General features: G+C 41.4%; 1 protein-coding gene across 6 annotated transcripts in view; it reads right to left on the reverse strand.

The window, feature by feature from the left end:
* PDE1C (phosphodiesterase 1C) overlaps positions 1–17,597 on the reverse strand; it is a 347,698-nt gene extending 330,101 nt beyond the window's left edge. For all 6 annotated transcript variants that reach the window (XM_030007697.1, XM_030007696.1, XM_030007701.1 and 3 more), the window contains exon 1: positions 17,390–17,597. In XM_030007697.1, coding sequence (XP_029863557.1) covers positions 17,390–17,474 — 85 coding nt within the window. In that variant the 5' untranslated portion in view covers positions 17,475–17,597. The remainder of the gene's footprint in view (positions 1–17,389) is intronic.
* Positions 17,598–19,554: the final 1,957 nt, after the last annotated feature.

Genomic DNA, 19,554 nt, shown 5'->3' on the forward strand with positions numbered 1-19,554 from the left:
CAGTGCTGGCCAGTGACAGGACCAGAGGCAACATGCACACGCTGAAACACAGGAGGTTCCCTCTGAACATCAGGAAACACTTTTTTTACTGTGAGGGTGACTGAGCACTGGCACAGGTTTCTCAGGGAGGTTGTGGAACCTCCATCCTTGGAGATATTCAAAAGCCATCTAGACATGGTCCTAGGCAATCCTGGGTCTAGGTGGCCATGCTTGAGCAGGGGGATTGGACAGGATGACCTCCAGAGGTCCCTTCCAAACTTAACCACTCTGTGATTCTGCGTGCTTTCACCTTTTGACATATCTTCAAGCTGCACTGAGCAGACAGGCCTCCCTGGGAGCTCAGAGCATGGAAGGCTTTTGTGATCTTCCTCTACATTGTTTCTTCTAGATATATTAGGTGGTTAGGGCATAATTTGGGGACATATGTCATCTTTCATCCTCACCCTATGCAAGGATTGCAATACTCCACAGACTGGACTGCTTTCTCTGGATTCCATAAAGCCAAACATTTCTGGCTAGTCTGTTTACTAAGAAAGATGCTACGCAGTAAGGAAAATGGCTGACATAGCTGAAAATTTTTTATTTCTTTAGCCAGATATAATTAAAGATGGAGTCACTAAAATCATTCTGTGCTACAATGAACACAGTGGATAAATGCTGAGCTACTAGCTTCCTATTAATTAGTGCTATTTTTCCTGTTTAAAAAGTGACAGTCATTAGCTTGGCCCACGTATAAAAGACTTCTGGGTACTGGGAAGCGTGTCTGAGATAGTTAACTGTAGGTCAAACCAGCATTTCCAGCAGTAGGCTCTGCCCACATTTTCTCTTGCTGGGTCTATTCCAAAAGCCAAATAGAAAAGAGGACCCACTGCCTCTGATTTCAGTTGAGTTTATATCAGACCAAGCAAGAGGTGACTGGGAGAGGAAATAGCCATTTCTGATTTTCCTTTCTCAAGAGATGAACTCGCCGTTTTCTATGTTTTGCATCTTTTCCTTTCCAGCATCCTATTTTAATTCTTAAGCTGTATGCACTCCTGCGATCATCACTCTGTCCACTCAGGTTTCCATCAGATATCTTCCTATGCATGGACAGGTCATACTCAGCAGAGAATAGAAACATGCTGTGGGCTCTCGCTTGGTTACCAGCCCCTAGGAGAGTTCACTTTAAAGGAACTCCACGACATGCCTTCTCTGGAAGCTTCATTCACAAAATATTTGGTTTTACAAGGCAACAATCCCATTGTTTTCAATAAGGACCAATTACATACCATTTCCTTTGCCTTTTCGTTCCAGTCTGCAATCCCAGGGGGATCCAGGTTTAGCCCTCTGGCTGTGACTGGGACTCCTGAGGAAGTTCCTCTGACGCCTGCTCTCCTTCCCTTCCCTGCCAGGCAGGGACCTCGGGCATCATCCAAGGCCAGAGGTGACCCAGAGCACACCTAGACAGCACTCAGGGAAGCATATGCCAGGAAGCCCACACCTTGTTCCACCTTTCCCTTGGAGGAGACTTACATCTGCTTAACTAACGTGTAATTTGCCCCATTCCTCTTTCCTTACATGACACTTCTAATGTTTCCCCATGAAATCCCAAAAGCCAAGGGGCTGAAAGAGTGCAGCAAGGAAGGCAACTAAGTGTAAACAATGCCTTTTCAAGTAACCCTCTCTTCTATTTGGAGCTTTTGCAAATCCCAGGTCCTCACTGCCTTATACCTTTGGTCATTTATACCTCTGCTAAATTAGTGTACAATTGCTGCATAGTTTCTTTACCTCCCCGTTTCCATAAATTCACACAAATACACACATGCACATTTAAAATGAGGACTCGGAAATTCCTTTCTTCCCTCAAAACATCAGCACTTCAGCTGCATGCTGACAGAAAGACAAGCAGAGGCAGACAGACCTGCTGGCTCTTTTAATCACAGGAATCCTGGACAGATGACCATTGCATGTGCCATACAGCAGAGTGGATTCACAGCTCAAGTACATCAGTGGTAGTTCTGACTGGAAATGCCCTGCACTTTACTGCTTTTTCACCTATCAACACTGGCAGGTTTGCATGGACAGCAGGCCGTGAAAGACTCGTCCTTGGTTGCCCATCCTGCATGCGAGAGAAGGAGCATTACATCCTCTTTTTTGAAAAGACTTCACCATAATGCCTCCCCTTAACTGTTTGGCAACTCAGTTTTAATCATCAGAGAAGTCTCCCTTCTCCCTCTTCTGTGCACTGTCTCAGGAACAGGAGGCCGAATGTGAACAGCAGACTACTCAGGCTGCCCTGGTGCCATCCTGTTATTGTCACCTGTCCTTTGCCACAGCCTTCCTGCTACTTACAGGGAAGAAAGATACACTGCACAAACTTTGCCCATTGCCCACGATACTTTCAAAAGACTCTGTAAGAGAAGCTTCAAACTAAAGAAGGTGGTGCCCTGCTTTTCCCTCTAAATGCAATGTAAATGCATTTCTGTCTGTGAAAATCCAAGCCTTGATCCCATTGAAATTAGCAGAACTTTTTGCCATTCTTTTCAATGGGAGAATAAAATCCTGTCACAATATGCAAAAATTAAGAAAGGAAGTAGAATCTGAAAGAAAAAATAATTTTTAAAAGTATGATTTTCTTTTTTGCCCTATCTTAATCTAGAGAAGCTTTTCATTCACCTATAGAATCACTGAACAACTTTGGTTGGGAACAACCTTCAAAGGTCATGAGGCCCAATCCTTGCTCAAAGTAAGGCTAACTTAAAGCATGTTGCTTGTGAGTTACAGGATGAAAATAAAAATTTAAAGTTTTATTTCAGTTACAACCCTGTGCAGAATGGCACTAGAAATATTGCAAAAGTGGTTCACTAATGGGAGTGCACTCAGTTTCTAGTTTCCTTCAGTCGTGGTCACTTTGCAGGCGTTGCTGAGGTCCCACAGGATTCCCCCATGTACACATTAGCACCAGTGCATGCACCCTTTATTTACTTCCTTTACAAGCAGCATGGGATCAGATATAAAGGACTTTTAGACCTATTTCAGGACTCCATTCTGAGTGGCTGGGTAAGAAATACCGCCCTGCAGCGATAAAGCACCCTGCACTGCATAACCTTAAACCCAGGATACAAAAAGACACTGTGCTTATGTGCCTGTGCTTCAAAGAGCAGGCCAAGAGCAGGGCAGGTTTTGTCTTCTCCAACTCATGAAATCAAGCCCGACCTTTAATTAGCAAAACCTAACGCTGCTCTGGCCTACCTGCCAGGTGGCACAGACAGGAAGGGTTTCTCACAAACAGAGAACGGCATGTGCAAAAAGCTAAGAAAGATAATCCAGGTAAACAAACTTCTCATTAACAGGCAACACAGCAAGTCAACCATACAGTAACGCTACACCACTTCATAAGCTGCCGGTGCAGGTGTTAGGAGCACCATCATGTGTCTCTTTCCTTTTCAGCTTGTCTGCTTTCTACCAGCTCGCAGCAGAGGTGGACTGGTGACATGATCCCATCTGATATAATTGTTTCAAGCAATTGAAATTCAGATCAATAACTAAAGCTTCTGGTGCATATAGAAACCAAGTGCTGTTTCCCAGTTCCCTGTCATTGGCAATCTGCCAGCGAGTACCTACAGAAGGCTCCTCTCAGTTGCCTTTGCAGCAGCTGGTCTCCAGTCATGATGCAAAAGGATTTACTCACCAAAGATGCTGTGCGTTTTAAAATAAAAGCTCTTTTTTAACTCCTTTTTTTTAAGTCTCCACTTTGAAGCAAGTACAGCCAAACCGTTAAGCACTTCTGATCTGAAAAATGCCACCAGGTAACCAGCGTTATCATTATTACTTCACATAAACTACAAATAACCATAAAAGTAGTGACCAGTATAACGTATACTCTTCCCCCAAAGCTGCCTTCCCACTTTAAAGAGGACAGCTTTGTCTTATTACTACATAAATTTAAAATTAATATCTTTAAAAGATTCACCAAGCTTCACATCCAGTTGCTGTCAACCTGTGACAAAAGGAGGAAAGATCCAAGGCCTGAGTCAGAGCATTTATCTCACTGTGCTTGAATATATACCCTTGGTGAAGGCCCTGAACAAAACACTGACACTGGCTAATCTATAATGTCAGTCTTAGTTTAAAAGTTACATATGGCTCTTTAAATTGAAACATTAGCCAAGGAAAAATACTTCTATTTGTTTTGTTCCTCTGAAAGCCACTAAATGAAACGCCTGTGAAAAGTGATTCATTTTTTCATCAGTAATACTGTTAAGTGACTTCATTGCAAGTACCATGCAGACTGAACTAGGCAATAATACATGCTACATCTCCCCCACATCTCCCAGCAGACAACTTGGTTTTTAAGGCACATCCCTGATTCTGTATAGGAAAAAATCCCTTGGCTCTTTCTAGAGACAGTACTACTTCAGCAGCTCCAAGAGCAAGCAGGCCACAGTGAACGCCAAGTCTGTCCAACACAGCAGACACTCAGTTTTCTGGCTGAAAATAGGATATAATTTAGGGCTTTGTGCTCAGAAGTCAGGAGGTGGTCATCTGCTCATCAGGACAAACCAGCTGTGGTCTCTCTGTGCAGCAGGAGCTATCTGCTGGCCCTACAAGTGCATGGCAGAAAGTATAACTACCTTCAAGGAGCTATATGACAACGGTATAAGACCCTCTGCCTCAATACATGTGATGCTGTGGATGCAACACAGAGGGGGTTAAACCCATGCTCCTTTAAAGGTCTTACAGCAGTAAATCTCTGCAGAGGAAGGAGTTTGACTATATTTTACTGAGTAGTTCTGAGATGACTGCTCTCTTCTTTTCTCAGGTGTATCCCAGGAAGAGGCAGGAGGCATGACAAATATGCAGATACCTCAGTGGAAGCATCTGCCCATATTACTGAAAGGTCCTGGGAACAGAGCCCTCTTAAAATCCACAAAAACACTACTTCATATATGCATTGGGCATAGCACTTAAGAGCTATATGACTTAGCTCCTGAAGCAAAGTATCTTCTATATTTAAAAGTTATCATTACGAACGAGTCTAATTTGGCAGCTCTTGCAGTAGTAAGTACTCTCATTTATTGTAATGGGACTAATCACATAGAAATGCATGACTGAGCTCAAAATACTTCTTTAGTTCCTGCCTTCACTGATTTTCTTTGGTTCTGCCATGCTTCTTTACAGAATCTTCTCACGTGCTGTCTTTTTAAAAATATTTAACAGTATCATCTGTAACTTTTTCAGGTTGGTTTTTTGTTTCGGGTTGTGTTTTGGCGTTTTGGTTTGGGTTGTGTTTTGGGGTTGTTTGGGGTTTTTTAAACAAAGTCTTTCACTGGGGAAGTCCAACTGCATGTTTTGTAACCTAAGTGGCATATAACGTCCATGCCTCATCCTGACTTTGTGCTTATGCTTCTGTGAATATCTGCCACTTTCTGCAACTATGCCTACTTTATTTTCCACTTGTTGATTTGTATTGTATTACAATACAATTGTATTGTATTTGTATTACAATGCCATTGTATGGCATTGTAAGAATGCCTTACAATGGCATGAATTACATCAGCAAAAGATTGGAGGAGAGAGAGTAATACCAATGATTGTTGCCCACTTTAGATCACTGAATTCCAAGGGGGAGCAAAATTACCAGATTAGACACTTCACCTGTAAGTATTGTGGCACATGGCCCTCCAGCCACAATGAACTGTAAAGCAAATGCTCCTTTCATTTAAAAAACATTATTGTTATGCAAAATACCAGCCTCATTTTCAAACATTAAATAACCTGGGCATAATTTTGAATTCCTTTCTCTTACCACTGATATTATTGTTAGGAATTTGGACTGAACAAGAAATACAGGCTAAATCCTTAATCCTATGTTCTTTAACTATTCCTGCTCCTCACTGCTATTCTTCTTTAACAAGTTTTGGAACTACTGTTGTTTTGTTCTTCAGCAGCCATACTAAGAAATGCCTTCATTTTCCAATGCTAATCCCTCCTGCAGTTTATAGCTGTTTAACAAATATGAAATTATGTATACAAGTACAGGCCTTAAATAGACTGAAAGGCAATGCAAGACAAAAATTCAAAATATTACAAAAATTATTTCTTTTTAGCTATCAGATATTATTTGATGGTAATGACACACAATTTCAAAAGATTCTGTTCTTTGTTCCATTTTGAGTGCCCAAAGGTATCAAATATGACTTCATATAGCAGTCACAAATGTCTTAGCCATTTGAATGCTGCTCGGTGACTTCAACAATCAGCTTATTGCAAACAAGAACAAATAAATATTTTGTAGTGAAGATGACAAACAAGGCATGTGCCATCTGCACAGGCAGTTTACTGGATGTGATAAATCTACTAATACATCAAGCTAATCTTAAAATTGAAAAGGAATATTTTGAATGAACTTAAAAAATAATTGTGCAGCCTAAGACTCATTTTTGTGTGTCCAAAGTTTTCCCTGTGCTTCATTCTGGAGTATTAAGCTTGGCTAGAAGCCTATTTCACAATTACTAAAGTATTAGGATATTTGCTCCTTTCTTTTCACAAATTCCCAATGCATTGTCCAATTTGCATCGTTTGGATTTAGGAGTTCAAGGCCTATAAGGTACGGTATCATTTTCTTTAGAAACACAAATTAGTCTTAGCAAAGCTATCGAGAGAGATTTTGACACCCAAAGCATGTCCTGTCTTCCCTTCTTTCTTCCTCCACGTTCCTTTGAAAGACTCTCAATGCCAAAAAACTCCATCAGCTCCTCTTGGTTAGCAGCAGCGCCAGCAAGCAGCAGGGCTCGGGCATCTTACTGCCAAAGGGTGGAGAGGACTATGGGAGCTGGGGAAAGATGGGCAACTCCAAGTCTAAAATCTTCCCCCTCTTCTTCCAGCGTAACACTCATTTCACCAACATGGAAACACCCTCCTCTTCCCAATTCAAAAAGATGTTTGTAACAGCACCTATGCACTACAGGCAAAATTTCCTCAAAGTGCTCAAAGGCCAAATTTCCTTTGCGGCTTGGCCTAGGAACCTAAAGATACAGGCATTCTCTTAGAAGACTTATCCAAAGCATCTGAACAGATTAGAGCTTAATAAACACTTAAATAATCAAAGCTAAAAACTTCCCAAAAGGACATGAACTTGCTTGCCACAAACAATGTAAGAGAGATCAAATGCAAGTGACTGAATACAACATGTAAACACACAACCAGCTGGGAACACATCCCAGAGGTTTCATTTGAGTATCAGTGCAGAGCTAGAGAAAAATAATTATGCACATAAAGTGTTACTGTAAATGACAGCTAATAAAACAGAAGGCTCAAATTATTGTTGCTGCTTCGGAGGGCAAGTAGGCAAACACAATCAGGGAGTAAATGACAAGTCGTCGTGCAGAATTTCACTTCAAAAATGCCACTTCAATTAAATGGCACAATGAATTCTGATTAATAGGAAGCATTAGACTGGAACATAAGGCAGCAAACATCACTAAAGAATAAACATATTCTCCCATGAAGGAAAATTTACTCTAATCGTGTTGTCAAGCCAACAGAAGCATCTTCCAGGAGCAAGTGGATCCAAGTTATCAGCAGTGGTGTAATTGCCATCCTCAGTACTTACACTTTCCTTGACTCAAGAACAATTAAGCCTTAAGCATTAGCCATGGAGACAGGAATAATACCATGAAGCCACCTAGCAACTGTAATAATAATAACCTGTTGATACTTTGGGAATGGAGGAATGCTGGGGAGCGTTAGCTGGACTGATAGTTGAGGCATTTGCTTAGTTACAGGATCTAACACCACCTGACATGGATCCATATTCAAGTCACAGCTTCAGCCTGTCCAAGTGAAACTCATGTACAATACTTAATAACAGCCAGGATCCCCTGATTTCCCCAGGCTGCTGTGATGACTCCCAGGTGGCATTTTAAACTGCAGTGGTTTGGTTAGGGTTCCTCCAGCTGTTTGTCTTTGTCCTGTGTCTCTCCCAGAGGTTTCTCCTGCAGCAGGGCCAGCCAAGAGGAAAGGGCTCAACTTCATAGCCAGAGGAATTGAAGTTACCAGCAATCAGTGTCTGCTCTCTGCAGCAAAGTGAGCTGCAAACTGCAGCTGTTACACCTCCCATTCAAACAGGTTCTGGGATAATCATCATTCAAGTGTGCCAGGCTCCAGCACCAAAACACATCAGCATGCTGTGGCTTTGCACTGTTAGGCTGGAGGTTTCCATGTAATAATTTCTATCTATGTTTAAAAGGGAGAAGAGGTAAAACAACCACCTTAATATCCAGTGCTCTCACAACCAAAATTCACAGCGTGGAAAAATCAATCATTTTTGCAGAAGAAACATGCACCCAAAAGTCATTAAACACTTTCAGCTCAAATGTACCCTGAATTATGCTTGTGAAAACTCAGAATTCATTCTGCTGAAGTGAAGCAAGATGCTCATTATCAGTTGATCTATATGTGCTGCATAATTTATGAAAAGCAGACAATCAGCTAAAAGCTAAGGTTAGCAGCAGTCATTAGGTCTTAGGTATTTCCTGCTGGAATTCTATTTAAGTGTTGAGGTTACCAGAAAGAAATTAACTCTTTATCTGCAAAGGAACTTTCAAAAGTAGCACAGGGTGTCCTGTTCCGGACTTTCTAAAGATATCCATTGATTTTTGTAACAGCAGAGTTAGCCAACAGCTGGGGCTCTGGAAAATCCCACAGCTTTTGTTATTTGAGGAGCCATGAAATGAGATTTTGTAAATTAATGCTGAAAAATTATTTACGTTCCTGGAGCAGCAGTAGAATCTACCACGGTCCCTTGTTATAACAGTTATATACACATTCAACACCTTTTTTACTATACACCATATATACAGCACATGGACTATAAAATATAGATCACCCTCCCTATGACTCAGATTGAAATCAGCTTTGATTATCGAGTTCTATTTTAATATTGCAGATTTTGGCAATGAAAAAAACCCACAGTTTTGCCAGAGATTTCTTAGGTTTGTTCATACAGCCATATTCAGAAAAATAATACACACTGCAGGCCAAATTATGTTTTGAGTTACGAGGTTTGTATAAGAGTCAGAACATAATTTGGCCTGCAATTCTGAATTATGATAATGTTCAAGGTGGAAAGAAAATCATAGATTGTCTTTAAATCAAGGACCGGCAGCTGGTAGAAAAGACCATCACCCTCCTGTAGACTAATAAAACATTGTACTTTGCCACCAAATAAGAGCGAATAAAGACATCTGAACATCCTAAAAATCCCATTTTTACATTTCAAGGGAAATAGTGATTATTAACAGTATACATGTCCAGTAATAATCACAGCTTTGGGAATGGAGGAGGAAATCAATATAAACTAAATGGGCCTAGGATTCTGCTATTCATATCACGCACAGCAGTGTGTAAAACATTCTATCCTGCAAAACGCCAGTTTTAATGGGAGAGGAAAACAACACTTTGCATTTGGAGCATAGCTGTCAGTAGCACCTATAAATTTCAGGGCCCTTTTTCTCCATGTATTTTCACTCCTTGCTCACTTTCTAGCAATTGCAATTGTACCCACTTGATATTTGATGAAAATACCAATTGCTTTCATTTAACCATGGAGTGCACTTTTATCACTATGCAACGGAGCTCCTCAGCCTGCAGCTAACTGAGGACCACTTGTTTGAAAAATCCTGCGACTTTGGTAAGGTTTCATGTGCACATCCAACAGCAGAATCATGGCCTGAATGAAAATCTTCTTTTAGGTTTTCTTAAGAGTATCTGCCTGGTATGTGTAAATTATTCATCTTTATCTCTAGGGATCATAAAAAAAAAACCCAAACGCAAACTCAGTATTCTAAGCAGAGGAACATTTTGCTGTAAGTAGTTTCAGAGAAAGTTAACACATTTATAAAATTTACTTAAGCCTATTTCCAAAGTGGTTTACTAACTTGCTCTACTTGAACTAGCAATACAAAAAAAACCCTGGAAATTTTCTGTATGTACTTAGCTGTGTGGTGAGACTAGAGAAGAAAGCTTAGTTTTCAGTTGACATGATTCAAACTAAATCACACTGGCATTCATGAAGTACAAAATAAAAGAGGGACAAGGACAAAGCATAAAGAGGAAAACACTAGTACAAATTTTGGGGACTAGATCCATTACAGCAGTTCAAGACCCAGAATCTAAATCAACAGAAGACGTAGCATCATGCAGCAGGAGCAGCAGCAAGAGACTAAGCACCATGTGCTGCCATTTAATGGAGAGAGATGATGTTTGCAGTTTTCCTAAGGGAAATTTTCAGGGGGCTGATTGCAGCTGCTATGACAACAAGGGGGAGGATGTGATGTCACACAATGACCCGAGCGACTGCTGTCACATTGTCCCAGAGCACGGCTCAACTCGCCAGCTGGGAAGCCAGTAGAGACCTCATTAAGTGCATCTGTTCAGTAATTACTACAACTTTCCCTGCACCATGCTTCCAACTTTGCACACAGCCGTAGAGCGAGGCTATTGATGTAATCATGAGGGTTAAGTTCCCAGGCCTGAAAATTTTGAGCCTGTAGCTATTAGAAATCTGGGATTGAGTTTCAGCAGGATCATTAGATACAAGCTCTGTCACCAGACATGGAGAAGCGGGGAGCAAAATCATATCAGCATAATCTTGATGAAGTCTTAGAAGCAAGCCGTGGAAAAGCTGTGTGATTTGCCTTCCTTGTATACAGGGCAGCTCTTTCTCGAACCTATAGCAGCGTTCGCTTTAACAAGAAAAGACTGTCTAGGACAGATCCCTTCCTCATTTAAATCATTGCAGTTCTCCCAACTGCAGTGGAGTGATGCAGATTTACTGCTGGCCAGGATCCTGCCTCTTGACTTGATTTGCACTAGTACACAGATCAGCGCAGGATATGTCCAGGAGCCATTTGCTTTCTTACTCAAGCAGAGCTACAGAACTTGGAAAAATGAGCTTGCATTTACACTACATCAGGAAAATAGACCAATTAGTACAGCACAAGGGTTTAAAATAGAAGATCTGCAGCAGAAATGCAAATCCCCAAAGGCAATTAGGTTTGAAAGCTCCTAGACTCTGGTCGTCACAGCAGCAGTATGAGGAGGAGGATGCAGACCTCTAGCTTTTGACATGGCAGAGGGAGCCAGCTGGGGCTGTGAATGAGGCAAGGCTGCTCCCAGTCAGAGCCTGCCTGCTCAGGAACAGGCCTGCCTGGCTGCCTGCCTAAAACTGAACTCAAAAGGCACAGAAGAGTTCATGCCTGTTTATTTCTTTTGAACTTTGGGCGTTCTAGAAAATCTGAAATGTGTAATTAATCTTGCTGCATCAGTTCAGAAGGCATTGGGAGCAGGAGTAGTTGGCCAAAGACCAGAGAGAAAACAAAAGCAGGGGCAACGCTATTTCTCACCATGGTAAAATGAGGCCCCTCCTGGTAGGCAGCAACGAGCATTTGTTGTCTCAACAAGAGGAGTGACTGCGCTTCCTTCCCTCACAGAAGATGAGCAGGGGGACAAATAGCATGGTGGGTCTGGGATCTGGCACAAAGGGAACAAGAGTCCTCATCTCCAGCCAGGTGTCTCCACCTTCTGCCCTAATTGCACCTTGTGTTGGGGGCTCTGTTGCCCCACAAGCTCAGTTTTCATAGCTACTTTCAATTAGTGAATCTTATTCCCAACACATTGAGGAGTTTAGACCATTTGGTGACATTAGTCCTGAAGCTAGACTTAGAGGTGGCCGAGCACCAAGACCTGGACGTATGTAACTCGCCAACCTTAAAAAAAAACCAACAAAAAAACTTCCCAAAACTCACGTGAAGTAATTAAAGGAACGCTTCCTGACAGCGATGACAACAGTTTTGTCCATTAACATGTCTCCTCACCCAGGGCTCTGGAGGTTACTTTCCCACGTACAGCACTCAGCTGCAGAGAACGGGGATGCCCATTCACTCACATCCAAAACATGCTGCAAAGGTTTTACTGTTCACAGCTTCCCTGAGAAATAAAATCAAGAGGAGGAAGGAAAATAGCACTTTTGATGTGACCGTGCCAGAGGGATCTGCAATCTGAATCTGATCCTTTGTGAGCTGCTGCTGAACCTGGTGTGCAACCCTGCATGGTAACCTCTCACTCAAAGCAACTCTGACAGAGAAGGGGACAGCCCCAAACACTCGCTGTGTTTCTGGATGCCAAGATACAAGCAGCAGAACACAGCTGTGAACAGCAGGTAGCAGTGATAAGGTAGACCATCCACAGAGGCGAGCGGGCAGAGCTCCATGAAAACATTGCCAGGCTTTTTGCCACACAAGAACTACCACTGCAGTCTTTTCAAAATCGTTTACTTATCTTACAGCAGTCCACCCCTGCAACATCAAAGATGTCAGTGCAATATCGAGACCCTTTAGATGCCACAGAAATCACCATCACCACCCCTTTATAGAAGCAGCTGCAGGTTAAGTACCAACAGCAGGAATTCCTATTGCCCATCACTGTGGCAGAGACCATCCACCCCATACCAAGGGCCAGCAGGGTATCTCACCCATATGCATGCCAACTATGCAGACTCCTTTCAGGTGTATTTTCAGGCAGAGCAGAGACCAGACTGGTCTGAAGCTAAAACACAACTTTGTAATGGAGGGAGCAGAAAAAAACTCCCATAACTTTAGAGCTTTATTTCACGATCTATTTGCTGACAGCTTTCTTTAGGTGAATTTGTTGGGTGTAGGACTATGTTGGAAGAGATTTTAATTCTTTATAGTCTATTATAACTACATCAGACTTCCTTAAATTACATTAAAAAATCTCACGTCCTGTTGCAAGCTTAGTATTTATATTATATTAATAAACTTAGATTTCAGATGACAGCGTTCCACTGTTTACAGAGAAGTCATCAGTGCTTCCTAACAGCTCTTACTGAGAAAATATCCTTTCAGTAAGGTCTATCGGGGGGGGGGGGGGGGGGAAGTTTGGGGGGTTCATTGTTGTTTTTTAAATCTTTTGTATTATGTCATAACAAAGAAAATTATAGACTTCAGGTACAAAGACAAGGAGAGGCTATAATCCAAAGCAGGAGTGGTGGCTATGCATTCCCCTTCACCTTTTTGCCAGGGACACTGTTCGTGTGCTGGCAGAGATAACTCCCCCCCTCCCCGAAAGCGGACTGACCCCACAGACAGACATTTCTCCCAGACCTCCTTTGAAGGAAGGCTACGAGTGACGCACATGCAGAATTAGCGAGAGATTTGTCAGCACCTTATAATTACAGTGTGCTTTCAGTCAGAATGACATTTTTTATTACAGGCAACTAAGGGCAGAATTAAAGGAAATCTCCATGAAAATGGACTGTGTATGGGTCTATGGGTGTCTTCTGCTGAAACCTGCCTCTCTTGTAGGTTGCAAAGCTGTCGTCGCCCTCAGATGAATGACGAACTCCAATAAGGGCGGAAGTCAATACACAAGAACAAAACAGTTAATTGCTACAATGTACACAGTTCTCTGCCCAAAATACAGTACAAAAATTGAAATTGCTCTTATTTCTCTGGTTTCTTCCTAGAATAATTTAAAAAACCCATTCCTGTCTATTCCACTCCTAATGGACAACCTTTCAAGAGAGAATTACAGAAAATCCACAGCAGCGTTTTCTTTAAAAGCTAAGCATGCGACACAGAGCCGAAGGTATTTTTCCTTATCCTAACAAAGCTGAGTTCAATATTCAGTTTGCTTCCAATCTTCCCCGCTCCAACTCAGACCAACACAGCACGCGCATCTCCTCAAGCAATGTTTTCTTTGACCAAAACACAGAAGGCATTTCTGAAGTGATCTGTCGGAGGGACCAGCAAGAACTACTTTGGCTGTTCTACCTGTGACGTTGAAAGGGATGTTGAAATGGGCTTCAAGTAGTGAACTGCAACATGAGAAACTCCAGCAACATTAAGAAAACCACATTTTAAAATAATTATTTCAAAATAGGGCCCAAAAGCACCACTGAGCAAAACTCAAATCTTCTGTAATAATTGGAGGGAGAGCTTTTGCATGCAAAACGGGGACAGTGTCCTCCTAAAGAAACTTTCCTGCATGACTTAGAGACAACTGCTGTGAGCTAGACTAGGTGTTTCAGTACCACACCCCTCCTCTCCAGTAACACCTGAGTTACAAGCAGCACTCGCCGTCACTTCATTTCATTCTAATCTATAAAAACAAATTTATTAGATACGTTGGACGGGACAAAACAGTGTTGCCAGGTGCTTCTGGATATGAAAAGCAGAGAGTGGGAGCTTTAATGAAGTTAGCTCTTAGTCATAGGAGGGTGATAAATGCAGAAAGAAAATATCCTCTTGTTAATGTTTGTGTTTACCATTTTCCCAGATTTAAAGACAGTAGATGTTTCTCTGTCTTGCACCTTTAGTCAGTCAATTACAGCAGCAAAGTCAGTAAGTAACACACTGGCAGTCTGATTTAATAGCCTTTCTTTTGCACAGGAGTGATGAGAGAAGGCGCAGGACAAAAAAAAAATAGGCCTTAACTCTTAATTTCTTTTCCTTTAAACTCAGCTGCCATTCTGTTATGCTTTACTTTTAGTGGAGGAAAATGTAGCCAAAGTTAAACAGGAGCTCAAATACAAGAACTTGTGTACACAAAACTTCATGGCCTCTGAAATTTGCTGACATAGACCATGGCAAATAAAGATCCTGAAGCCTTCATCAGAGATACATTGAACTTTCTAGAGCAAAGCAAATTGCATGATTCCTGTCTTCAACGGTCCCACTAAATGGCTCACACTGTGGCTCCACTGTAGTCCCTTTACATCATGCTACCAGTGCAAAATGTCCATAAAAGCAGAATATCCAAAACCGTACAGAAATCCTCAGTGGGCATAGAGCAACACACCTCAGTCCTCCTCAGGGTCTCTGTCGAAAGGGTGGTATCTGGAGGAAAGGGATTTGCAACTACCTTGTTTCTTCATACAGAAGAAAGCTATCGAGTATTGGCATACATTTGCCTTTCTGGTATGGCACATCCCTTTCTTCCACAGGGACCTCTGAAGTTCTTGGGAAGTGCGGAGTTCCCACAGCTCTCCTGTCCCACCACCAGTGCTGTTAAGGAGCCAAAGTGAAAATTAAAGCAGTTGAGAAGCTGCTCTAGCTTGCACTGCTGTGTGAACGGATGCTGACCATCTCCAGAGACACGAGGCTATCTAACTGCAAGCCATTGGCAAGGAGATCTTCTTGCACCAGCCTTCTTCCATGCCCACATACTTTGATGTGATGTCAGGCCCAGGTCTTTCATTAAAATTTTCATTAAGGCTCATTGTAAGCAATCATTTTTCAAAACACTGTGAAAATCATCCTTTCTTAGCAGTTAGTATCAAGATGAATCAATGCAAAATATTTTCTTTTGCCCCTAAATGGAAACTCATTTCTGCCAACCTGGTATTACTCTGTTCCTCAAGAGTAGCAGCCTTCTCTCACAGCTGACACTTCAACAGCAGACGCAGCAGCTCAGCATTTCCCAAGAATTTCTTAAAAATTTGCATAACTAGATACCTACACAAAAGTCTCATCTGTTGGAAAAAAGAAGTTTAAGCCCATCCCTGACACACTAATGTTACTGTGGGATCTTTTGGATATATTCATTTTCTTCAGTATAAAGACTAACAAATAATGAATCATTCAGATCTGTCTACCACACAGTGCTGGTAATACTAGATAGCATGTTTACAAAGTTTTCATGGTTATGTGAGTCAATCCAATGCACACTTGCCCAGATATAAAAATAAATGTTATATAATGCACAGATCAGAGAATCAATATGCTGGTTCTGCACACCAAATAGAAGAAAATAGCACAGGAACTCCTATGCAACAACTGTCCTAAGAAGCAGAAAACCCTGCAATTCTAATCTTGAGTCATTTGATCCAAAATTCGGTGTAGTAGTTTTGTGAGCACAAGTAGCAATAAAGACACCAGAGCAACAAATACAGCAAACCTGTTGGTTTGTTCATGAACAAAAAAAATTATTAGGCACAGTCATAAATGTTCAGCGTCTTCAGATAATGTGCCTAGGCTCAAAAAGGAAATGTTTCTCCCCCAGACTGACACAAACTGATGAAATAACACTATTAGTAATGATGCTGAGAGGGGGAGAGTTCAAAATTGAGCATGTTGCAAGTTAACCTGTGGAGGGACTACCACCTTCCCATTAGAGAAAGAAATTTGCAAAGTAACATTTGCCTGGCAGTTTCACCTTTAAAATGCTATGTGCACTTTAACAAATGACTACATGAAGATATTTTAATGGAACATACATTTCTATCTCCAATTTTTTCCAGCAAGTTTAATGTTTGCACGATGTTAATAAATGCAAAACAAGTTTTCTGTAAAGCAGAGGAATAAACGGTACCTCCTTCCACACCAATATAAAGCTTGTATTCATCATTATTAGATGAAATTGTGAGCCACTAACACTAGTAGAAATCATGAAAAACTTTCCTGATTTCACTTCCTGCAAGGAAGTAGAATCTGTCATCTTGAAAGTATTCAAGGGGAATTGGAATCCATTGATTATTACAAGTTATCCAAATCTTTTAACCTGGATTTCATCTAAAAATTAAAATGGGATGCAAGCATTCTTTGTTTCTAAGATCTATAGGGATTTATATAACATAGCCTAGTGAGATACACAGTTTTAGCAGAGCAGCCTGCTTAGGGAATCCTCAGATTTTAACTTTTGCCCAGCAAGTCTCTTGGAAAAACAAGTAGACACCTGTCGCTTTGAGAAGCCTCACTTTTCCCTAAGACAGTGAACACAAACAATAAACTGCACTCTTCAAACACCTACAACAACCAGTCCTAAAATTCCTAATGTCTCCTCGCATCTTTCCCTGCCCCAGCAATTTTGCTTTTTGTGTTTGAGAGGCAACGAGAACTGTTATATACATCTTCATGCAAACTGAGAAATGGCAAAAGGTTGCAGAATTTGGAAACACTGGCTAAGTGAACAAAGAAATATTGGAAACAAAGCCAAGGCTCCCAAGGGTTATGTTCTGGGCTCATCGGAAGGAAACGCAGCTAGCAAGTTGGAAACCTGCAATCCTGAAGCCCAGGCTTTCCTGAGCTAAGGTTCCAAAACAAAAGTTCCGCAAACGTCTCAGTGAAGTCGAGCCAAAACCCAGGGAAAGGATTTAGAGCAGCTGTGTATCAAAGGCAAGTTTCTTGGTCAGAAGAAAATACAGAAGGCAGAATGGAAAACCAACCCAGACAAAAGTTGCAGGGCATCTACACATTTTAAAGGCATATATTGACAAAAGGCAGTTGTCAGCAGCTGTCTTTTACCTGTACTTGCTGGAGCCGCAAAGAAAGAGAGGAAAGGAGAAGAGAGACAATGAAGGAAAGAAGAGGAATTAAATCAGGCTCACCAATTGTAAAGCTATAGCCATCGATGCTGAAAGTAGCACTCCGGCATTTTTTAAATCCTTCCTTTCTGCTGCTTGGCTCTGTCATGATCCTGCCAGCTTGTACTTTCAGCAGCAGCCTTTCTCTCCCCCCGTGGAAGCAGAGCGCTCAAGCTCGCTCTTGCTGCCCTTGAATATCTGCCTGTGACAGCACGCACACCCAACCTCGCACATCTCCTGGCACGGGGAGCCGAATCCGAGAGGCATGCACCCAGCAGCTTTCTCCTCCCCCCAACACTCTCGCTGGCATGTTACTGACGTGCCTACTCAGAGTTTAACAACGGGTTAGAGGCTCCAGTATCGAAACCGGCAGTCAATTAGTGCAAGACTACCAAGTCAATAAACCAGCTGTATCTGTCAAATCCCTGTGTAGGAGTCAGCACACAATTAAAAAAAGATGAAAGGTTAGATTTCGCTGTGATCTACCCACTGACGCTCCTTGTATTCCCTGCTATGTTGCAGCCCCTGCTTCTGTGGCTCCCCTTCCTCATGGGGATTTCTGACTTGCAGCAAATTGTGCTCATATTTTAGCCCTTCAAATACAAGCAGCATGTTTTAATCATTTGAGAGACAATGAATCAGCCCAAGATTACAGTACACAATCCATCATCTCCTACTTGCACTAACAGCGAGTCTCCAGAAACACAACCGGCAGCAGAATGCAAAAGATTATCAGTAAGTAAGAATTCAAGTGACTGTGGGAAAACAACAAAAGTAATTTAGCAGTAATGATGGTAAACTGAGCAAAATGTACACGATCATATACACACAAAAGTCTTCCAAGTTCTTCCTCCTCCTGGTGGTTCATCACATGGTTTGTAAACTCCTCTCTAAAGTTTTTTTACCCAATGATGTTTAAAAATGTGATTCAGAGTGCTTGCAGCAATCCACTGAAAAAGGTGGGCAAATCATCCCTATCCTATGAACAGATAAAATTTAGAGTCAAGGCTGGCAGAGTTTTCACAGAAAGCTAGCAGCAAGCCAAGGTTTTCTAAATAGGTATCCAAGAAAACACTGTCAATATCTTACAGATCCCAGTTGACATAAATCTGTGCAATCCCTTTCTTTTTCCTGTATTGTGTGTTAATATAGAAACATGCTACTAAAGTGCTCCAATTTTTCACGTTCCCAAGCACAAAAGTAAATGCCAGGTAAGTTCATCAGGTTTTGCATTGTTCTGGGTGGAAAACACATGGAAACACTGAGTTTCAGGAAGACTGCCATCAGAATAATAGCTCAGACACAGTTGGCTAAAAGCTTGCCCAACACACACCAAAAGGTTTACAAAATATCAGCAAACCCGGTCTGTGTTTAAGGTATAAATCTCAACCCTACCTTGGTTTCTCAACAAAAGCTTAAGTCAGATAGAAATGTTGCACTTTTTAAATCCTCTCTCTTCAAAGGATGGAAGAGAATCACTACTGAACTCCAGTAGTTAATTATAATTCCACTTAGTTCTAGCCCAGTGAAGAGCCTCAACCAAACAGACTTTTTTTGTTAACAGTTTTTTAATTATTTGGTTGCTCAATAATACAAGGCAAGTCCATTAAGAAAAAAGCTCAGTAGTGAGGTTGTGAATTTTTTTTTTTTTTTTTTTACAGGAAGGAGAACCTGGTCTTCCAGGTTTCTTGGCCGTTAAAGACTGAAGTGTGAAATAATAATAACTACTTAGATACAACATTTACATCACTTGCACCTGCAATTATTTTTGACCTCAGAAGGGTAGGCACAGCTCAGGAATTTGAAAGAGTTGCTGCTATAAAGGCAGCCACTGCAATGAAGAATTCTCAAGCAGTTTACTAGACTCCATCATGTAGCTGCCCCTCCTAACCAATGTAGAAAAACAGTCTCAGTATAAAGTGTTTCTAAGGAATCATTTTCTCTGTCACTGGTTATATAGGTCACAATAAGTACTCATGCTCTGACTAAGAAAGCAAAAGCATAGAGAATTACTCACACTATATCTAGAAAGCACAAAGTTAAATGTTATCTAAAGGAAAGGTAAATATTGGAACTGTCAGGGTTTGGGGGGTTTATTTATTTATTTGATGACACCATTTTTTTCCTTAAGCCATAAAGCATTGATTCATGAAGAGAAATTGTGGGAAGATACCAGTGAGGATCATGAA

This window comes from Aquila chrysaetos, chromosome 3 (genome assembly GCF_900496995.4).
Source record: "Aquila chrysaetos chrysaetos chromosome 3, bAquChr1.4, whole genome shotgun sequence".
Lineage (NCBI taxonomy): Eukaryota > Metazoa > Chordata > Aves > Accipitriformes > Accipitridae > Aquila > Aquila chrysaetos.